The sequence below is a fragment of the Myodes glareolus genome, chromosome 9 (assembly GCF_982192425.1).
Source record: "Myodes glareolus chromosome 9, mMyoGla1.1, whole genome shotgun sequence".
Lineage (NCBI taxonomy): Eukaryota > Metazoa > Chordata > Mammalia > Rodentia > Cricetidae > Myodes > Myodes glareolus.
This window is the reverse complement of record NC_142034.1, coordinates 54,626,766-54,647,314: the sequence shown is the minus strand read 5'-3', so window position 1 is coordinate 54,647,314 and position 20,549 is coordinate 54,626,766. Positions and strand designations below refer to the sequence as shown.

The following is a 20,549-nucleotide window of genomic DNA, read 5'->3' as shown; positions in this document are numbered from 1 at the left end:
GGATGAGAGGATCGGGAGTTCGAGGCCGGCCTGTTTTGACATTAAATTGGGCTTAGTATTTGCCAAGAAAAATAACTTGCACGTGTGCCTGCGCATCATGAATGCTAAAATCCAGGTCCTAAGAGAAAATCATTAGCTATCAATACATTTCCTCCCCATATGGCACAACAAAGGTATATATCCACTCATCTCTTTTTGTTGTTGTTGCGTGTTTCTGTGTATTTTTATTTATTTATTTATTTATATATAGTATATAGTATTCTGGGCACTAGATCTCATTATAGATGGGTGTGAGTCACCATGTGGTGGCTGGGAATTGAACTCAGGACCTCTGGAACAGCAGTCGGTTTTCTTAACCTCTGAGCCATCTCTCCAGCCCCCGTTTCTGTGTATTTTTATACAAAACTGGAATCCTAGCTCAATATGATAATGCACACCAGCACTTGGAAGGCTAATGCAGGAAAATTGCCCTAAATTTCAAATATAAGAGAAAAAAAACTAGAATCCTACAGATCCTAGCTTCTGTCTCAGGCCATTTATGAATGTTCTTGTCTCCTAAACTGACACCCCAGCTCAGGTGCTGTGTCCTCTAAGAGACCCCCACCTCGAGCCCCTGACAATGGACTGCCCTGAATTGTCATCACCAGTCTGTCTTGTATGACACTTTCTCGTGTGCTTCTCATGTGTCTGCTAAACTGGAGCCGAGGGCTCTGCCCTACTCAGAGTACATTCATATGGTGCCTAAATCCACAGAGACGTTTTAAAATCTCAACCCCGTGTTAACTTAATGACAGTAAAAGAAGGGAATTGACCTTGGCCTCTTTCAGAGGTCAAAATGGGAGTCCACACTCTAGGCTTGGGTAGCCCCAGTAGCACCTAAATCCATCCTCCCCAGTCATTTCTCAGGATTGTTCCGAATCCGCAGTGAAGGACAAGCACACGGGGCTCTGTGTATGATATATATTTATATATATATAATCACTCTCAGTTTATTGTACTTTGTCCTTTTTACAGTAGGATCTGACACAGGCTTTAAATAACTGCAGGGGGAGGGAGACCACTGGAAAGACAAAGGAGGGGGAAAGCCCGGGCTCTCAAGGGAAGATCAGATCCAGTGGGAGGAAGAAGGGAAGGATCCATCTGAGTGTGGGATGTGGGGGCCACAGTGTTAGCGAAGAAGTGGGGGGTTAGGACAGATAAGGACAAGCAGAGAAACCAGAGGAAATCGCCTCTCCTGAAGAAAACTCGGAGCAGGACTCTTATTTAACATTCTAGGGACTTCTAGGGACATTACAGGGGTTGTTTGTTTGTTTGTTTTTTAAAGGCAAAAGAGTCTGAAAGAGATGGAGCCAAGAAATTCAGAGCTGAGCCAGAGGGGGCATCTGAATCGGGCTGGCATGCAGAAAGGGAAGAAGTTAGTGACCAGTTAGTAACTTGCAAGAAGAAGCCAGAGAGACCATGGGGGTGGGCAGATTTGGGCTCAGGGAGTCCCCCCAGCTAGCTGACGTTTCCAAGGTGGCCACTGGGGATAGAGCCAAAATAGCGGCCCCTCCCCCAGAGCTCCCTGGGAAGTAGAACTTGAAAGATATTCTGGGAAGGCCGGTGGGGGAAGGGAGTCAACAGTTAAAAACAAAGTGGATATTCAGCGCAGGTCAAACCAGCTGTGTAGGAGCTGTTTGGATGACAGGAGAGACCAAGAAGAAGTTAAAGTCTAGGCCTACTAGAGAATTTTCTAGAAGAATTAAAGACTTCACTTCTAGTCCTCCTTTCCCACAACATAGACTCATAATTGGGGGAGAAGCAGGATGTAACAGGAAGGAAGGAAAAGAGCACAGAACCAACCTGTACTCAGTTACAAATGGCTGCTTTTCAGAGGGGCCAGGGATAGGGAGAGGAGAGGGCAGACCTGCTGGAGAAGCCAGAAGTCAAAGCCACCAAGATACTGGCTCCAGTGACAGAAGTGTGAAGAGATAAGAGAACAGGAAGAGCAAAGGACCAAACATGGGGTGGGGCGGGTATATAGGTGGATGGGTTCACGGCCATTTTCTACAGCTCTCCCGAAGGGGGTAGCAATTGAAGCAAGAGCAGTAAGGGCTTACTCCTAAACACTCAAACCAGAAAGACTCCAGCTGTGCCGAGAACTGGTGCATGCTAGGCATGTCCTCTATCAGGGAGCAACAGCTCCGGCTCCTGACTAGGAAATTCCTAACTCCTCTGTGGCCATCTTGACAGCCTATCTATCTGTCTCTGGCTAAGCTAAGGTTGGAGGATGGTGGAAATTGTGTGGCCGTCAGGCTAGGTGGAGAAGTTGAGGAAAGGGATGTGAGGTTCAGACAAGTCATAGCTCTGTTATAAAAAATACCTTTGGGGTGGGTGAGGGAGGGATCAGGCAGGGTCAAGGACATTCCAGAAGCATCCACAGGGAAGAGTGGGGGGAGAGGGAGCCTCAGGTTTTGTTGATTCGAAGTTTGAAGGCCACGCGGCCAGCAAACTTGTCTCGCTCATCCTCTGTGGCGATATTGGCAGCGTTAATGCGGCATTCCACATTCACCTCCACGTTGGGGGTCACGTTCAGGAACTTCACCGCCACTAAGGGCTGTGTATAGTTCACCTAGGCCAGAAGAAGACAAAGACTTAAGTCTCTTTCCCAAGATCCCCATTTTGCCCTCCGGGAGCCGCCATCAAGGACCTTCCGTGGAACTTACGTGGAACTTTTTGCCATAGTAGGGAAAGTACATGAGGTCGATGTTGCCATTGGCAGGGAACATGACAAAGTGGCCAAGATTCTCAGCATCTTCATCTCTCTGTGGGGGTGCAGGAAGGTTGAGGAGAGAGGATGTTAGAAACAGCAGCACCTGGAAGAGCTCACGAGACTTCCCTTGCATCTCCTTCACCCCAAATTATTCCTTCTAATTTGTTTTCCTTGAGCTGTGCATCTGCTCTGTGTGTGTGTGTGTGTTGTGTGTTCATGCATGCATGTTCTTATCTGCATGTCCCCATAAAGGGGCGCCCTGTGTCCCATCAGACTAGATAACCTAAGGGTACTTGCTACACAGTGGGAGGCCTTTTACTCCACTATCAACCCCAAGTTCTTACCCCATCCTTGGGAATCGGTCTCTGGAGCAGAGCCAAGAAAGAACAGATAAACAGTAAAGAGTCGGTAGAAAGAAGGATGAGGGTGAATGGGGGGGGCAGCAAATTTCTAGAGAGGACAGAGCTAGGTAAAGGTTCCAAGAACAACGCAGTTGTAGCGCAGTTGTAGCGCAGGGCACTAACTGATCAGCAGCTACCAGACGTCTGAAGGGGACTGAGATGGAAGGGAGAGTGGAAGAAACCCAGACAACTGAGACAAAAGAGAAGGCAGATAAGGACGGAGCCAGAGGCCAGGGCTTTGGTGGAGGAGGGGGTGGGGCTGTCTTTAGGAAAGCAGGTTTCTGTATCCTAGAGAGAAGCAGCAAGGCTAAGAGCTCCTTAAAACACCAGCTGCACAGGAGCCCACTCTTACCCCCTTGTCCCTATAGTGTTGGGGCCTCTGAAAGCAAAACAGACAGGGAGATATGGCTGAAGCACTCAGACACCGTTCAGTACAAACAGGCAGGCAGGGAGCGAGGGGGCGCGCGCTCACCTTCCCAACACAGCTGACGTTCATGCTCTGATTTGCCCCGGCATAAAAGTTGATGACCTGGAGAAAAGAAAGAGGGCGGGGTTAGACGCCACATCTTGGTGTCCAGCCTTCCAGCTCCCGAACTTAGGTTTCACTGACCCCGCCTCTCACTCGGTACAAACAACCAAATATCTCTTTAATGCCCATTAACCCCAATGAAAGGACATGTTAGTTAACAGATGGCGTCCCCAGCTCCCTCCTCCATTCTCCCTAGGCACCAAAGTCATGGGTACCCGGTTCATTTTGATGAAGACACAGGGCTGCCCAGTGCTGTAACCATAGTGGGTAGGGTCCCCGATGCCAGAGCAATTGCCCAGCTGTGTCCGGTTGAATTGACAGGCCCGTTTTGGATAGTTGAGAACCCCATTATCTGGTTGCTCATAATACCGACCAGGGCGGCAGACATCATTCTTTTGAGCTTGGATGGAGTCATTGTAAGCTAGGAGGTGGGAGGGAGAGAGAGAGTCAGAGACCGGATGTTCCACTCTTAGGATCCCCAGTTCCTCCTCAAGGTCCTGGGCTAGCCCCACTCACGCTCTAAGAACTTGTTGAGCTTCTGAACATGCTGATCCCAACTGTCAGTGTCACTGATGTTGACAATGACATCCAGGTTCTCGGTCTTGGGGCGAATCATCAAGCCTAGAGTCAACGTGAGGAAAAGTTGGGGGTCATAGATGAGGAGAAACACATCGAGGAAAGAAAACAGATGTGAAGTACACCAGGATAAGAGATGGGGCAAAGATCTGAGGTTGCCTTCCCGGGAGAGCAATCTCCCGTGGCATTGGCCACTTCTCCAGATCATGTAACTCCCAGCAGCAGGACATGGGAAGGAAGGCCAAGTTCAAGAACTTCCCATCAAACTCCTGGAAAGAGCCAGCGCCTCGTGAGGGCTTGAAGACACAGCATTTTAAGAGCAGCTGGTAACAAATAAGGGAACCTCTTCACTCACCTGGTGTGGCCAGTCGATCCTGGTACTTGGGAGTATGGTCAGAGACAGTCTGCAGCATGGCCCACATGGTAAGGGTGAACATGGCCGTGAGGAAGCCATAGAAGACGAGGTAGAAGAGGAGGATGAAGGCTAGGATGGAGGAACTAGAGTGAGCAGGTTCCACACCTCCTCTACAACCTCACCTAGCCCACCACCCCACTCATGCTTCTTCCCTCTCAAGCTGTGCACTGGGAGCGACAGGATATCTCAGGGCCTTCCCCTGGGAGCGAAAGGAAACAAGATGGAACCAGGCAGAGCCTAGCTCCAGCCCTGACTCCCAGCCTCCTCCTGGGGCACAGTGAAGTCCAACCTTTTGCCACAAGAGACGTAAGCTGTAGTTGTGACAATTCCAAGAATAGATCACTGTCACTCTGCCTCTAATTACATTCCCAATTTCTCAACCTGTGTATGGTCCTGAAAAGACACGACTGCCCCTGCTGCACGGGAATTCAAGCTTAGAGCTGTGCTGCTAGCACACGGAATGGCAGCCCACTTCTTACCACCTCAGAGCCTAGGCTCCTAGGACTCAAAGGGCAAGATCTCTCTCTCTCTCTCTCTCTCTCTCTCTCTCTCTCTCTCTCACACACACACACACACACACACACACACACACACTGTGAAAGCCAAACTTTGGAAGCAGCTCCTGAAATGAGGGAGCTAACACGGGCCCAGCTACAGACTCTAAGTCATAGTCATAGCCACACATCAGCAGTCACACAGGAGCCTGGCTGGAGTCAAGGAGATGACAGACATCCCTAGAAGCCTTCCCTGGACATCTTATCTGGTGACTCCTCTCCTAGGCCTCGTCTGAGGAGGACATGCTGTTCTGTTCCAACCACCCTGAGCTATCTATCAGTCTTTCCACCCAAGAAGACACAGTGTCTTGGTGGCCCCAAGCGTTCATTCATTGATCCCTCACATCCCAGAGGGTCTCTGGTTCCTTGAGGACAAGGGCTGCATCGATCTCCTTTCAAGGTTCCCTAAGTCCTAGCTGGGTGGTCTGATGAAATTGTGTCCAATCAATGTGCCTATACTGTAAATTATGTCACACAGAATCCCTGTGCTTTAACTCTGCTTGGTCCTCCCCTCACCTGTGCCCATCAGCAGACCCTGGCGACATAAGAGTCCTTGCACACCCCTAAGGTAAGGACAGACAATTCCCCCCAGGCATCATTCCATGGAAACACCCAGTCTGAGGATGTATCCATCTCAGCACAGTGACCATTTCTCTCTAGCCTCTGACATCTGAAAACATCTAGCCTGAAAAAGTGTCATCCCCCCTGGCAGCCCCCTACCCACAAAGCAGCCACAGAAGGCTCCAAATGCCAATGGTGGAATACAGACAAACAACTTCCGCTGTTAAGAACGCCCCCCCCAAGACCCCCCTGCCAGATCCGCCCCCTCATGAATGTTCCCAGGGTCCAAGGGGGTGGGTGAGAGCTAAAAATAGACGAGGTTGGCTAGCTAGTGAAAGCCAGAGGGAGTTAGGGCACTCTTCGGGGAGGGGGGTGAAGACCGTGTGCAGCCGGCAGGGCCTGAATCGGAGCGGGAGCGCCGCAGCACGGACACGCGCGCAGAATCCGCGACCCCCCGCCCGAGGGGGCTCCGCGGGGGGCGGGCAGGCGGCAGTGACCTACTTTCTCCGCCTCCGCAGCGGCCAGCCAGAGAGATTAGACCGCTGATTCGAGCCCCTCCCGGTCCAAAGCCCAGCAGTGGGGGCTGGACGCCAGGGACCCGGCAGGGGAGCTGGGGTGACGCCTGCGGGACCCTGTGCCCCAAAGGCGTCGCCGGGCAGTCAGCCACCACCTTTCCCGCGCCAGCCCCGCGTACCCCAGCTGGTCCCGGTGCGCCCCATGAACTGGTGCGTCCGCGGGTTCCACACGAACTCCTTCCACTCCTCAACCACCTGCCCGCAGCTCTTCTTCTCTTTCTGGATGACCATCTTGGCGGCACGGGGCGAGTCCCGGTGCGCTGCGGGGGGCTGCGGAGAAGCGGGGGCGTCGCGCGCTGAAGCCCTCCACGCACCCAAATGCGCGGGGAGCGAGGCGAGAGAGACTCCACTCAGATATGCAGCTGCTGCAAATTCCGGGGTGCACAGCCACTCGCTGTGGTCTGTGGCAGCGTAGCAGAGGTGCGCCGAGGCTAGGCCCCCCCCTACTGCGATAGAAAGGGGGGCTGTCAAAATAGGGAAAGAACCAGGGGAAGGAATGCCAAGGCAGCTTCACCCCACACACCGCCTAGAAGCAAAGCAAAAAGGGGTGCAAAAACCAGACGGCTACAAAAACCTGGCGAAACGCAGAAAAAGCGGGGTGCAAAGAAGCAGGAAAAGATGGGGGAGGGAGCCGCCCCGAAATCCGAGATGCAAAGAGGCTGTGGAACGCGGCAGGTGGCCGATTAAAGCTCCTCCGACAAACGGCGAGAGCCACACCACTGTTGGCCCAGCCAGTGGGAACTGGGGCGGGGACGGGCAGTTGAGGGGGGGGGAGGACAGGCAAAAACAGGGGAGCCCCGAGGCGGAGGCTCCGCTCCTCAGCAGTGCGGGGAGCGCGGTCCCTGCGCACGGTCTTTATATTCTGTGACTCTGAGGGTGTCCGCCCCCTTCCCACCCACTCCCCAGGAACCCCGCCTCTTCGATGCTCGCCCGGGAGACCTCATACATATGTAAATTTAGAGGTTTGGACCCGCCCCCTGCAGCGTCCTTTAGTCCTAAAGGGTTCTTCCTTAACCAAGACCCCAGGTACTGTACTGAAACAAGGTGGGACAAGAGGACAGAAGGTGCGTGTGGATGAAATGGAGGAAAAAATTACCCCCAGAGAGGCTCAAACCGAAAGACAGCCTGATGCGTACTCAAAAGTGGGGGCACGGGGCAGGGAATTTGAAAGGAGACTAAGATAGAGTTACTTCGAAAACCTCCGGAACAGAGGACAGAATGTGAGAGGAATAAAGAAAAGCGCCAGACACCAAGAAAGAGCCAAGAAACTAGAACACACAGGGAGGGATAGAAGCCACCACAGGATGCCCTTCTTCTCAGGTCCACCCTACGTACCCTGCGCCTTAGCTCTACAGCTAAGGAGGTCCTCTCAGCACCTGCTATTGGGGAAATCATTACAGAGCCCCTACTATGCGAGGGCCAAACAAGCCACTGAAGTTGGAGCTCCTACTTAAAGTCATTATCTCCACTTCTTTTGGTGTCAGGAACACAGCCCACTTGTGGGGGTCAGAGGATAACTTGTAGGGGTTGGTTCTCAATCCCAGGCTGGCCTTAAGGGGATCCTCTGCCTCCCAAATTCTGGATTTATAAAAATATGCTGCACTGGTGTTGGCAGAATGCCTTTAATCCCAGCATGAGTGGAGGCAAACTGATCTCTGTGAGGCCAGCCTGGTCTACAAAATGAGATCCAGGACTACAGAACTACACAGAGAAACCCTGTCTCGAAAAACCAAACAAACAAACAAAAAAGGCAAAAAAAGAAAAAAGCCACTATGCCGCTGGTGGTGGTAGTACTGGTTTTTGTTTTGTTTTCCCAGGCTGGTCTGGAATACTGGTCTGAAGAAGGCAAGATGAATTTGAACTCCTTGATCCTCCTGCTTTGACTCCTGATACTGGGTTTGCAAATGGAGCACCATCATTTCCAGCCCCAGGCTGAACATAGGACCTTCCTTCCTCTGCCTTCTGAGTGCTGGAATGGCAGGCAGCCATGACTGGTGGACTGTAATTTGAAGTGTAGTACAAGTGTCATGGAAGTAACGCTAGTGTTCTAAGCTGTAGAATGACATAGTTCATTCAACAAACCAGGCGTGGTGACAATATCTGGGAAACTGGAGTAGGATGGAGGCCAAGGGTTCAAGGTCAGTCAGGACAACACAACCAGACCCTAACTCAGGAAAAAGGGGGGGGGGCAACTATGGTAATCCATCCTGGTAATTCAAACCAAAGGCATAAGGATAATGTTTGAGGCCAACCTGGGCTACACAGAGAAACCTTGTCTCAAAAACAAAGCCAGTGGGTATGTGGGGGGTTATCCTGGGGGAGCTAGAAGAGAAAGGTGTGAGTCGATATTATCAAAATTCATTGTATATATGTAAAAGCTTCTCAAAGAATAAATAAAATAGTCTAATATATATATATATATATAAAACCCTCACATCCGTGTGTGTGTGTGTGTGTGTGTGTGTGTGTGTGTATTAAGGCCATGAGAAGCAAGGCCAGCCCTATGTAAGTATGAACAGGACATCAAGGCAGAAGATGGAAACGAGAGAATGAGAAGAGAGGAGAATGAGCGTGAGGAAGAGTCAGCGATGGGGATAAGGCAAAGAGAGGAATCCAGGCTGGCACCTGAATTTTTCTACTGAGCAAATGGATTATGAACTTACTTGTGTGCTTTGTCTATGCAACTATGTTGTGAACATCCTCTTCCCCCACCCCAGTGCTGAGGATTGAAACCCAGGGCTCTGAACAGAATAGGCAAATACTCTACCACTGAGCCAACTACCTCCCCAACTCTAGACTCTACACCTTTTGACAATAGGCCTTTGTCTTAGCAAGATGATGCTGGTTGCTGAATTCAGCTTAAATATGGAATGGATTTTCTGCAAGAAATCCCAGAGAGCAGCTTGTTCTCTCCACTAAGAGAAGAGCACTAAATGAATGGATGGACAGACAGGCAGATAGACAGATGGACAGACAGACAGACAGACAGACAGACAGACACACACACACACACACACACAAAGGCAAATACAGCCTATGGTGGCCTCCAGCTTCTTGGCTGAGTCTCTACCCAGGGCACCAGGCTCATTTTCTTAGAAAAGAAAGGGTGAATACCTTCTGGGAACTAGAGATAGGCCACTGAGAGAGATGCCTGTCACTCCCTCTCTTAGCCTTCTGTAGGTAAGGAGTAGGTAGATTTGAGGGAGGGGGGAGCTTCCATACTCAAAGGGAGACAAACTGAGAAAGGAGATCCAGAAAAGCCTGGGGTTGACCTAGATGGGTGGAGAGCACGGGGTGAGGGAGACAAACAAAGAAGCACTAACAAACCTCCAACCTGAAGTCTGGGGCTCTAACTCAGTAGTACTGTGCTTGCCTCCGTGTACAGAGCCTTGGGTTCAATCCCAAGCAAACAAGGAGCAAGAGGAAGGAAAGCCCTTCTGGAACCTGCCTCCATCCAGGATCTCCAGAAAGGAAGAAGGGGTTAGGTGGCTGCCCCTCCTCACTGCCCCGGGGGCGGAGACAGTCTACAAAGGTCCTTGCTGCTTCGCACACACATAATTCTAGAATCTAACCTTTTTTTCATTATTTACTTATATGTGTGTGTAGAAGTCAGAACAACTTGTGGGAGTCAGTTCTCTCCACTTTTTTTTCCCCCCTGAGACAGGGTTTCTCTGTGTAATAGCTCTGGCTGTCCTGGAACTCAATTCGATTCTTAGGCCAGGCTGGCCACGAACTCATGGAGATCTGCCTCTGTCTCCCAAGTGCTAGAATTGAAGACTTGTGCCACTACCAGCCAGCCTCTCCACCCAATTTTTATGCACACTCTAGGAATGAAACTCAGATCATCATGCTTGGTAGCAGCTTGGTACCTGCCGAGCCATCCAGCCCTAATTCCAGGTTTTAGATGAACGAGTTAAACAAGGTGTCTCTTGGCAGAGGCAAAGCTCAGTTTTTGCAAGCTGAACGCAATCTCCTGGTACAACTCAGTGGTAGAGCACTTACCTTGCACATGTGAGGTACTAAGATCTATTGTTAGCACTGAGGGAAAAAAGTCTGTGGATAGATAGTGGTGATGTTTGTGTGACTTGTAAATGTCCTTTATGCTACTGAGAAGAACACTTGACAATGGTTAGGGTGGTAATTTTTATGTTGCTTGTATTTTATCACAATTAAAACAAAACAAAACAGCAAGATAAAACACAAATGTTCCTGCACTGACCAGATGGAGCCCAGACTCTCAGCAGGACACACCAGGCCTTTCATCACATGAGCCAAGGAGCCTCCCAAACCTACCTTCTTTCCCCTTCTTTCCATCTGAGGCTGCCCAAGGCTCAACCACATGACATACCCTTCCCTGTTTTCTAGATTAGCAGCCTCAGATTTACTCATCAAAAAACTAATTGTGACATTAATAAAAACAGCAATATAACCCACATTTTGAGTATTTTCATATGCCAAGCTCTGTAGCAGATATTTTTACCTACATGATTTTATCAAATCTTTAAAGCACCCCTAGAGACGGAGTAAAGCCGACTTCTGCGAGTTTGAGACCAGCCTGGTCTGCCTAGTGAGTTCTAGGCTAGCTAGAGCTGCAGAACGAAACCCTGCATAAAACAGTAATGGTAGGAATTGAGAGAGCGAACGTTGTTTGCTCAAAGTTGTACATCTAAAAACTCAGCCCTTGATATTGCTTGATGAAATTAATATCTAAGCTTTCTGGTAGCTCATAGCGATCACTGGTTTGTGGGGTTTTGTTTTTTCCTTTTAGTATTATTACTGTTGTTACTGTTATTATTATTGCTGTTGTTATTATTATTTACTTTGGTTTTTCCAGGCAGGGTTTCTCTGTAATCCTGGCAGTCCTCAAGCTCGATTTGTAACCCAGGCTGGCCTTGAATTTAGAGATCAGCCTGCCTCTGCCTCCTGAGTGCAGGGATTAAAGGCGTGCGACGCCTTAACTGGTGCTTGTTTTTCATTTTTTTTTTTGCGCCCCCCCCCTTTTAAATATCCCTACTAGGAACTGGGAATGTAGCTCAATGTTAGAGTATTCTCTCAGTATTGCACTAGATACAAGTGGGGTATGATGATCTATACAGTGGGCCCAGGCCAGTTAGAACTATATAGTGAAACCCTACCTTGAAGGGAAAAAAGGTAGAAACATAAATAAAGCAGATTACAGCCTAGAGAATTTGCCAAAGATGTCCAGAGCCCCAGCACTGTATAAACCTGGCATGGTGGCGCACATCTCTAATCCCAGCACTCAAGAGGTGAAGGCAGGAGAGTCAGGGATTCGTAGATCACCTTCAGCTACACTGAGTTTGAAGCCAGCTTGGGCAACATGAACTATTGTCTCAAAAAAAAAATAGATGTGGTTTTGATTAACATTTTACATATGTATCTCTCAACACCCTAGGTCTCTGGGGACATCATCAAGCCTTCTTCATCCTTAGAATCCCTGTCCGTGACCTAACACAATGCTTGGCATCCTTCAGCCAATAAATGTTAGTTGAAAGAAAGAGAGAGAAAGAACAGAGGGCAGATGAAGGGGGGGTGGAGGGAGGGCGAGAGAGGCAGTGGATAGGCTGGAGTGAGTAGAGGAGGCCAGGCCTGGAGGCTTCAGAGTGTGCTGCCAAATCTGGAAAGTTTTTTTCTTTTTGGAGGGGGTGGGTGTCAGAGAAAGCAAGGGATGGTGAGCAGGCACAGTAGATGCCCTTGGTGGGGGCTTGGCAAAGTCTGTGTTGAAGCAAAGTCAGTCTTAATGAGAGAGTGTAGACAACTTTGGATTGTGATCAGGAATCCTGGAATCTAGGGCAGGCTGGAGAAGAAAGGTTGGGGGCATAGTGTCCTAGAGAGGGCATGGTGGGGGCAGAGGAGAAAAACTAGCCCCTGAGACATTCTGAGCACATAAAGTCAGGAAGTCACCACCCAGAACACAGTCCTCTTTGATGGATGCCTGTATGTATACAGGCTTCTTCAACTGACTCCTCGCTGGCTCACACCTGAAGCCTCCACAGGGTGACTTCTCATTGTTCAGATCTCTACTCCTGTGACATTACCCCAGAGGCCCTCCTGACTACCCGATGACCCACCCCACGATGCCCTTTCTTTCTCCCTCTACTCTAGTCTTGGCTTTTACTCCTTTTATATTTATAGCTACTGTTGAAACGATGTGGCTGAGTGGTGGTGGCGCAGGCCTTTGATCCCAGCACTCGGGAGGGAGGCAGAGACAGGCAGATATCTGTGAGTTTGAGCCCAGCCTGGTCTATAGAGCAAGTTCCAGAAACCCTGTGGTATTGAAAAACCAAAAAAAAAAAAAAAAAAAGAAGGAAGAAAAGAAGAAGGAAAAAGGAAATGATGCTTTTTAGAATAGTTGGTTTATTAGTTCTTGTTTTGGTTTGGTTTTTGTTTTGTTTTGTGTAGTAAGAGACTGTTCATTTATTTCCCGGCCATCCAGACCCAAAATAAACACACAAAAACTGTATTAATTACAACACTGTTTGTTGTAATTAATGACTTATGCATATTTCTAGCTAACTCTTACATCTTGAATTAACCCATTTCTATTAATCTGTGTCGCCACAAAACTGTGACCTATCAGGTAAGGTTCTGGCATTTCGGCATCTGTCTCCTTCGGTAGCTACATGGTGTCTCTTTGACTCTGCCTACTTTCTCTCTATATCTCTGTTCCTATTTCTTGCTTGGCTTAATTCTGCCCTGCCATAGGCCCAAAGCAGCTTCTTTATTAACCAATGGTAATAAAACATATTCACAGCATGCAGAGGGGAATCCCACATCAGTTTTGAAACAGGGTCTCATTATTTAGCCCAGGCTAGCTTGAAACTCACTATGTAGCCCAGGTTGTCCTTGAACTCATAGAGATTCTCTTGCCTCTGCCTCCTGAGTGTTGGAATTAAAGGAGAGCACCACACACAGTGTCTGATTTTTTTAAATTTACATACAGGTGTTTTGCCTGTATATTGTCTATGCTCCAAGTATGTACAGTGCCCAAATAGGCCAGAGAGGGTGTTGAGTTCTTTGGAACTGGAGTTACAGACAATTGTGAGCTATTGTGTTAGTGCTGAGAAATGAATCCCAATCTTCTGGAAGAGCAGCAAATGCTCTTAACTTCTGAGTCATCTCTCCAGCCCCTTTGCTTGATTTTTGAAATAAATCAAGGTTAGCCTTCAATCTATATAACTAAGGATGACCCTTGAAGTCCTTCTGCCCCCCAACCCCCTCTCAAGTCTTCCTTGACCACATATCAAATTTGAAGCCAGCCTGGAATACTCAAGATCCTTTCTAGAAGAAGAAGAAGAAGAAGAAGAAGAAGAAGAAGAAGAAGAAGAAGAAGAAGAAGAAGAAGAAGAAGAAGAAGAAGAAGAGAGAGAGAGAGAGAGAGAGAGAGAGAGAGAGAGAGAGAAATAGGGTCTAGAGAGATGGCTTAGAGGGTGAGCGGAGCACCCAGGTTTGGTTTGCAGCAGCCATATAGGCTGGTTCACAGTCGCCTCTAACTGTAGCTGTAGAGCATAAGCCACCCCCAGTCCTGGACTCCTGAGGTGCCAGTGTACATGTGGTATACATACACACAAGTATACACACATACATATAAAACATGCTTAAGGGGCTGGAGAGATGGCTCAGAGGTTAAGAGCACTGACTGCTTTTCCAGAGGTCCTGAGTTCAATTCCCGGCAACCACATGGTGGCTCACAACCATCTGTAATGAGATCTGATACCCTCTTCTGGTGTGCAGGAAAAACATGTTGTATATAACCAATAAACAAATCTTTAAAAAAAAACATGTTTAAATATTTTAAAAAAAAATTGCTTGCTTTTGAGACAAGATTGCTCTAAATAGCCCTGATTGTCCTGGAACTTGCTCTGTAGACCAAGCTAGCCTCAAGCTCACACAGGCTTTAAAAAGTTCTTGAGTAAGGCAGGGCACAGTGGTACACACACTAGAGTGGCCGAGTCAAGAGAATATGAGTTTGAGTGAGGTCAGCTTGGTCTACATAGCAAGTTCCAGTCTAGCCAGGGCTGCATAGGGAGACTAAGAGGCAGAACTGAGGGTTGGAGACTCGATATCCTGTCCTGTTTTTACTAAAGACAGGGTCTCAGTCTGGAGATGTACTTTAGTGGCAGAGTGTTTGCCTAGCATGCACAGGCCTCGATCCCCTCACCAGCCGCACAAAGTCAGACAGGTCTTCTGGTCGCGGCTGGCCTCTACCTCATCAGAGGAAAAGGGTAACTGTGAACTCCTGTAAGTCCTACCCACCTACTGAGTGGTGGGGTTACAGGTGCCACCACCGGATACAATGTTGCACCTCCCACCCTAGGCTTCCAGCATGGTAGGGAAACATCCCATCCATCTAAAATCTTTGATAGCAGAAATGTTCCTGAATCTGTCTCTTCTTTCCATTTGGAGCCTCAACAAACTAGTCTTTGTTTAAAGAAAGAAGCCTTACTGCTCCGGGCAGCAGCAGAGACAAGGCTAGGAGAGCTGAGGCTTTGGCCCCTCTGGCCTCTTTTTTTTTTTTTTTCTCTCCTTTTCGCAGTGTTGGGGACAGAACCGAGGGCCTCCCACCAGCAAGGCGAGCTTTTCACTCTAAGTTCTTTTTTGCTCCTTCCCTGACTTTCCCAGAACCTCTGCCCCAGCTCTCTATGACACTCTTACGCCCCCTGCTGCCCCAAACAATAAATTCCTGGGCTGACATGAAAGTCTCAAAATGTGGATGCTGGGGAAGAGGGCAGGCTCTCAGCTTCCAGAAAGTGATGTCTATGTGTCCATGGTTCCTGTTCCCGGGGCTGAGCCTAAGTCACCATATTGGCTTAGAGGGTGAGCGGAGCACCCAGGTTTGGTTTGCAGCAGCCATATAGGCTGGCTCACAATCGCCTCTAACTGTAGCTGTAGAACATAAGCATATGTAGAGCATAACCAGACTGCGTTGTAGCCTCATAGTACCTGCGCTGGCACAACTCTCCAAGTGCACTTTTGCAGCACATAAATTCCAGGTGTCCTTCTATTGACTGCCATTTGAAGCAAACCCACCTCTCCTATTGATCCATGAGCATCAAAAGGAAGCATAGTTGTTTTTACTCTTCAACACACCTCAGTGCTTACCTCGCTGCCCAGTCCACTGCCAGAGCACAGTAAATATTTATTGAATAAATGGGTTGCATTCAAAGTTCCTTTTTATTTTTAACGACAGGGCTTCACATGGCCCAGGCTGGCCTCAAACATGTTATGTAGCCAAGGATGACACTGAGGTCCTGGTTCACCCAACTCCACCTGTCATGGGTTTCCAGGCAAGCACCACCATGCCTCCTTCTCAAAGGGGGTTGGTTTGGTGGGAAGTGTGAGTGATATTGCTTTGACTCTGAGGGCAGCTGTGAGTCCAGATGTTCTGGCTTCTGTTCAGGGCCTGGTCTACATCCAGTCTCTGTCCTTGTACCCAAAGATCCCTCAAGCAGAAGGAAGCAGAAGAGTTCTCTCCTACAGAAAGGAGGCATAGAGGTGGCATCAAGCATCAGGGTAGCTCAGACCAAGTAGCTCCATATCTATAATCTGAGTTTTCACAATCACTTCCTCTCCCTTTTAAAGATTTTTTTAGGACAGAGTCTTTCTATGTAACCCAGGCTGGCCGTGAATATGCATTCTTTTTGCCTGAGTCTCCCCAGTGTTGATTGTAAATGAATGTGTGTGTGGTGTGTGGTGTATGTGGTGTGTGTGTGTGATGTGTGTATGGTGTGTGTGTGGTGTGTCTGTGTGCGCGTGGTGTGTCTGTGGTGTGTGCATGTGTGTGTGTTTTCATGCCTTGCCCCCACTCTATTCCAGTTTCACTTTCTAGTAAAAGAACCATAGGCCTCATGCATGCTAGGCTTGCACTCTATGCCTGAGCGACAAACACCCCACAACTCATCCTTTTCTTCTCTCCCCGAGGTTCCCTTCCCCTCAGAATGTGTCCACTCTTCCTGTAGCTACTTAAAGAGCATTCTCTTACCTGATAAAGCTCCAAGGGAGAGATGGCTCTGAGGGTGGGACCAGAGTCTCTGGAGGGAGACAAGTCTCCAAAGGGACACAGCAAGGACCTCCATCTTTGGTCCTTGGCTCAAGACCACTTTGAAGTTATCCAGCTTCAGCTGAAGAGGGAGTTCCAAATCCAAGGGTAAAGTTAGTTTTGGTTCTACTCCAGAAGACAGCACCACCTTCTGCAGTAGTCAGGGTAGAGAAGGCATTAAGAGAGGAAAGAACGAGCTGCATCTACACCTTGCTGCTCCTCTCGCTAACTTAATTCAGCCACCAAGCTATACTTCTGTGCAATGTCTGTGAAATCATCCGTAGCCCCAGATAAGCATGCAGTCTAGGTAAAAACTGCATTCTGTGATGTCTCTGGCTTTCCACCCTGATCTCAAGGCCCACTTAAGCCTTTCTACTACTAAACCACCCTCTTGCCTCATTTTTCCCGGGATTCGCTAATACAGCCAGCATCCCACGCTGTTCCTTTACTTGATCTTGGAGGTGAAGGGTAAGCCAAGAAGAATTTCTTCCTGTCCCAAGAGCAAGGAGGCATCCTGAGCCATCCACCAACTTTAATCCCAGCTCCAGAGAAAAGCTCCAGGGGTCTGTGTGAGGCTGGGGAATGTCTGGGGGGAAAATTGTTCTCTTGAGGCTGTAAGCCTTGGGTTTTATGGAGAGATGGGTAGTGTTAAAGAGAAACAGAGGAAGGCAGAACTGGACATGAAGGGGAAGAGATTTTAAGAAGTCTACCTTGAAGACTAAATTCTGCATGGGTCCCTGGTGGGAAGAACAGTCCAGGCTGCAAGTCCACATCACAGTTTCCGAGGTTAGCAGAGGCAGAGGGTGAGAGCTGGGTCTCGTGGCCCAGCCAGATATCTCGACGTATACATCCGTCTAGTGCAGGAACCAGCTGAAGTGGGTTGGGAGTGGAGTGGTGGGAAAATGTTGGGATGGTGGGATCAGGACATCTGAATCCTAACCCCTAGCATTTCCTCTTAGAAAGGCAAGTGTTTATTTTTCTCTCAGTAGTTCTTTTGTGTGTTTGTTTGTTTTCTGAGACAGGGTTTCTCTGTGTAGCAATCCTAGCTGTCCTGGAACGAGATCTTGTAGACCAAGCTGCCTCTGCCTCCCAAGTGCTGGGATTAAAGGCGTGCGCCACTATCGCCCAGCTTTCCATGTAGCCACATAGCTCTTACTCCACCCCACTCTCCCCAAAATCTGAACTTAGGTTTCCATAGTTTGGCCCTAGGATGTAGTTACCGGGAACCGAAGACTGGAGGCAGGGAGAAGTAGTCCTCCTAGCGCGATCCTCATGCTGGGCTGGGCACTGCCAGCCAGAGATCCAGAGACTTGTCTTAGGCACAGCACCTCCTCCCTGTCCACCCGCAGCAGCAGTGAATCCCCATTCATCTTCAGCTCCACCTACAGGAGGGGACCAGAAGCAGAAAGAAGCAGAAGCAGAGGGCCCTGAGTCTGTCACCTCCACTTTCCTCAGAGGCAGCCTAGCGCAGTTGAAAGAGGATGCACTTGAAGACACGTCCTTGGTCCCTCAGACTATGTCAGTACGTACTGACTCAGCCTGGGAATTCCCATCTGAAGAAACAGGGGTAAGAACAGTTACTTCACAGAGACTGTGCATCACTAAGAAAAGAGGACCATGGTGAAGGGATGCTCCTGCTCTCCTTCCTCACCAAATAAAGGTGACACCCCCACCCCCAGCAGAGTTCTCTTACCTGGTGCCATCTCCCATCATTGAGCCGAGGACCAAAGCCTACTGTAAGCCGAGCCCAGAGATTGTGCAGCTGGATTTCAAGCCGGCCATCCCGAAGTCCCAGCATAAACCAATCATCTTTGGTGGAAGTGTCTCCATAAAAAATCACTCCCTCTGGATCCAAGGTTCGAAACTCGAAGGAGGAATAGGGTCTGGAAGGACACAGAAGGAGAGACTGTGTATGGGACGTGTGAGGTTTCAGAGTTGGGAGAAGTGGAACTCTGGGAGAGAACATGGTGGGAAAGGGAAGGTCAGAGGTCAAGTTACAGGGCTGGAGAGATGGCTCAGTGGTTAAAAACACAAGCTGCTCTTCCAGAGGTGCTGGGTTCAATTCCCAGCACCCACATGGCAGCTCACAACTATCTGTAACTCCAGTTCCAGGGGATCCAACAACCTCACACAGACATACACGCAGGCCAAACATCAATGCACATGAAAATAAAAAGAAGTTTAAGACAAAAGAGGCAAAGTAACTCCCATACCTGCTGATTTTGGTGACATCAATGGTTATCACAGTGACAGGCTCTTGTCCTGGGCCGTTGCTGAGGTACCTAGCCGGAGAGGCCTGAGCACTCTGTCAGGAAAAGAAAATGAGCTGAGCCAAGACATTTCAGAGGCAGACAGACACAACTACCGGGTCAGAAGAGGCGGGGAGGGGAAAAGGCAGAGCTAAAACATAGCTCATTTAAACACACAGGGACTGGGAACTCCATCCTGTTCTGCACCTGGTTAGGGACAGTGTGTCTCAGGGCCTGTCCCTGGCGGGTGTAAGGTGGTGGCAGCAGCAGCAGCAATAGCAGAAGCAGCCGTCGTTGCAAGGAGGCCGCAGAGTTTCGGTTCTCCATTGATAGCCGCTGTCCACTCTGTGGCTCAGACAATCAGAGGAGAACAAGTGGGGTGGGTAGTCTTGTACGTGGGCGGTGGAGGGGCCTCACTGGCTGTGAGGCCTCTCTGAAGGCAAATGAGGTGAGGGACAGAGTCCCTCCACTACTATCCCCTGCAGCGCTCTTCTCCTCCCCCATGGTCCAGTATGGCTCCTCCAAAGACTCCTCCCACAAGGGGAGGCTGCCTAGGCCAACTTGAGATCTGGAAACTGTTCTCCCTGCTTAACTGGCATCCTCTCCCAGGGATAAGGCTGAGGTGTGGAATCCAGATATCTTGCTGGCTGGCCTTGGGAGACACTCGTCACCTTTGTGCTCCCTGGCTTTGTCCAGGAGGAACATAAGCCTTCTGTTATGGAACTGCTGTATGGAGGATGCCCGGGATCTGATAGGAATGCCTCCCTTAGCTTTCCCAGAGCTATGACGCCACTCTCACAGGAAAGCATTGTCTCTCTGTGTGCTTTAATGGATACTAAGAAGAAATCATGACCTCAAAGCTAGTCTGGACTACACAGAGAGACTACTCTAAAAAGTGGTGGGGTATACATAGCTCAGTGGGTGAGAGCTGCTGCCAAACCTGATGGCTTGAGTCTATGCCACAGGATCCACAGATGAAAGGAGAGAACTAACTCCTGAAAGCTGTCCTCTGGCCTCCACATACACACGTATGCACATGTGTGCATAGGCACATGAGTTTGAGGCCGGCCTGGTCAACAAAGTAAGTTCTAGGACAACTAGAGCTATATAGTGAGACCTTGTCTCAGAAAACACACACACACACACACTAAAACACACATGTTTAAAATAAGGTAGGAGGAAAATAATGAAAAAAAGCAATAAGTATTTCTAGGGGACATCTCATCACTTGGGAGGCAGAGGCAGGTGGATCTCTGAAGTCAGCCTGGTCTACATTGCAAGTTCTAGGCCAATCAAGGTTACATAGCCCTGTCCCAAAAAAGAAAAAAGAAAAACAAAACAAAACAAAAGTTGGGGGGGCGTGTAGGCAGCAATAGAGAGATGGCTCAGTGATTAAGAGCATTAGTTGCTCTTCCAGAGGACCTGGCTTCTATTCCCATCACACACATGGTTGCTCACAACCAACTGTAACTCTAGGTCCAAGGGATCCAATGCACACTTTTGGTCTCTGTAGGTACCAAGTATGTAAGTGATTCACAGATACCCAAGCAGGTACATACCCATGCACATAAAATAAAGTTTAAAAATTAACAATTATATTTAAAAAGAAAGTTATGCTGGGCGTAGTGGCACATGCCTGTCTTTAATCCCAGAACTTGGGAGGCAGATGCAGGCTGATCTCTGTGAGTCTGAGGCCAGCCCGGTCTATAAAGTAAGTTCTAGGACAACCAAAATGACATAGTGAGATCTTGTCAAAGAAAGAAAGAAAGAAAGTTATAAAAAGAAACCACCAGGGCTGGACAGATGGCTCAGCGGTTAGGAGCACTGTCTGCTCTTCCAAAGGTCCTGAGTTCAATTCCCAGCAACCACATGGTGGCTCA

At 48.9% G+C, this 20,549-nt stretch overlaps 2 protein-coding genes across 3 annotated transcripts; both read right to left on the bottom strand.

The window, feature by feature from the left end:
- Positions 1 to 946: 946 nt before the first annotated feature.
- Atp1b2 (ATPase Na+/K+ transporting subunit beta 2) lies at positions 947 to 7,185 on the bottom strand. The gene is made up of 7 exons (XM_048448388.3): positions 6,483 to 7,185; positions 4,614 to 4,742; positions 4,199 to 4,303; positions 3,898 to 4,103; positions 3,626 to 3,682; positions 2,706 to 2,804; positions 947 to 2,611 (listed from the first exon to the last, which is right to left on the bottom strand). Exons 1-7 carry the CDS (start codon positions 6,592 to 6,594, stop codon positions 2,447 to 2,449), a joined length of 873 nt encoding a protein of 290 aa, XP_048304345.1. The 5' UTR covers positions 6,595 to 7,185; the 3' UTR covers positions 947 to 2,446.
- An 8,351-nt stretch (positions 7,186 to 15,536) lies between these two features.
- On the bottom strand, positions 15,537 to 19,142 carry Shbg (sex hormone binding globulin). Of its 2 annotated transcripts, none has more exons than XM_048448031.3 (8): positions 18,877 to 19,142; positions 18,634 to 18,725; positions 18,114 to 18,303; positions 17,641 to 17,802; positions 17,131 to 17,290; positions 16,816 to 17,006; positions 16,364 to 16,571; positions 15,537 to 15,855 (listed from the first exon to the last, which is right to left on the bottom strand). In XM_048448031.3, the coding sequence occupies exons 1-8, from the start codon at positions 18,994 to 18,996 to the stop codon at positions 15,692 to 15,694; spliced, it is 1,287 nt and encodes a 428-aa protein (XP_048303988.3). In that variant the 5' UTR covers positions 18,997 to 19,142; the 3' UTR covers positions 15,537 to 15,691. The 2 variants fall into 2 exon arrangements, with proteins under 2 accessions (XP_048303988.3, XP_048303989.3); XM_048448032.3 differs by having other exon boundaries at positions 16,870 to 17,006; positions 18,877 to 19,140.
- Positions 19,143 to 20,549: the final 1,407 nt, after the last annotated feature.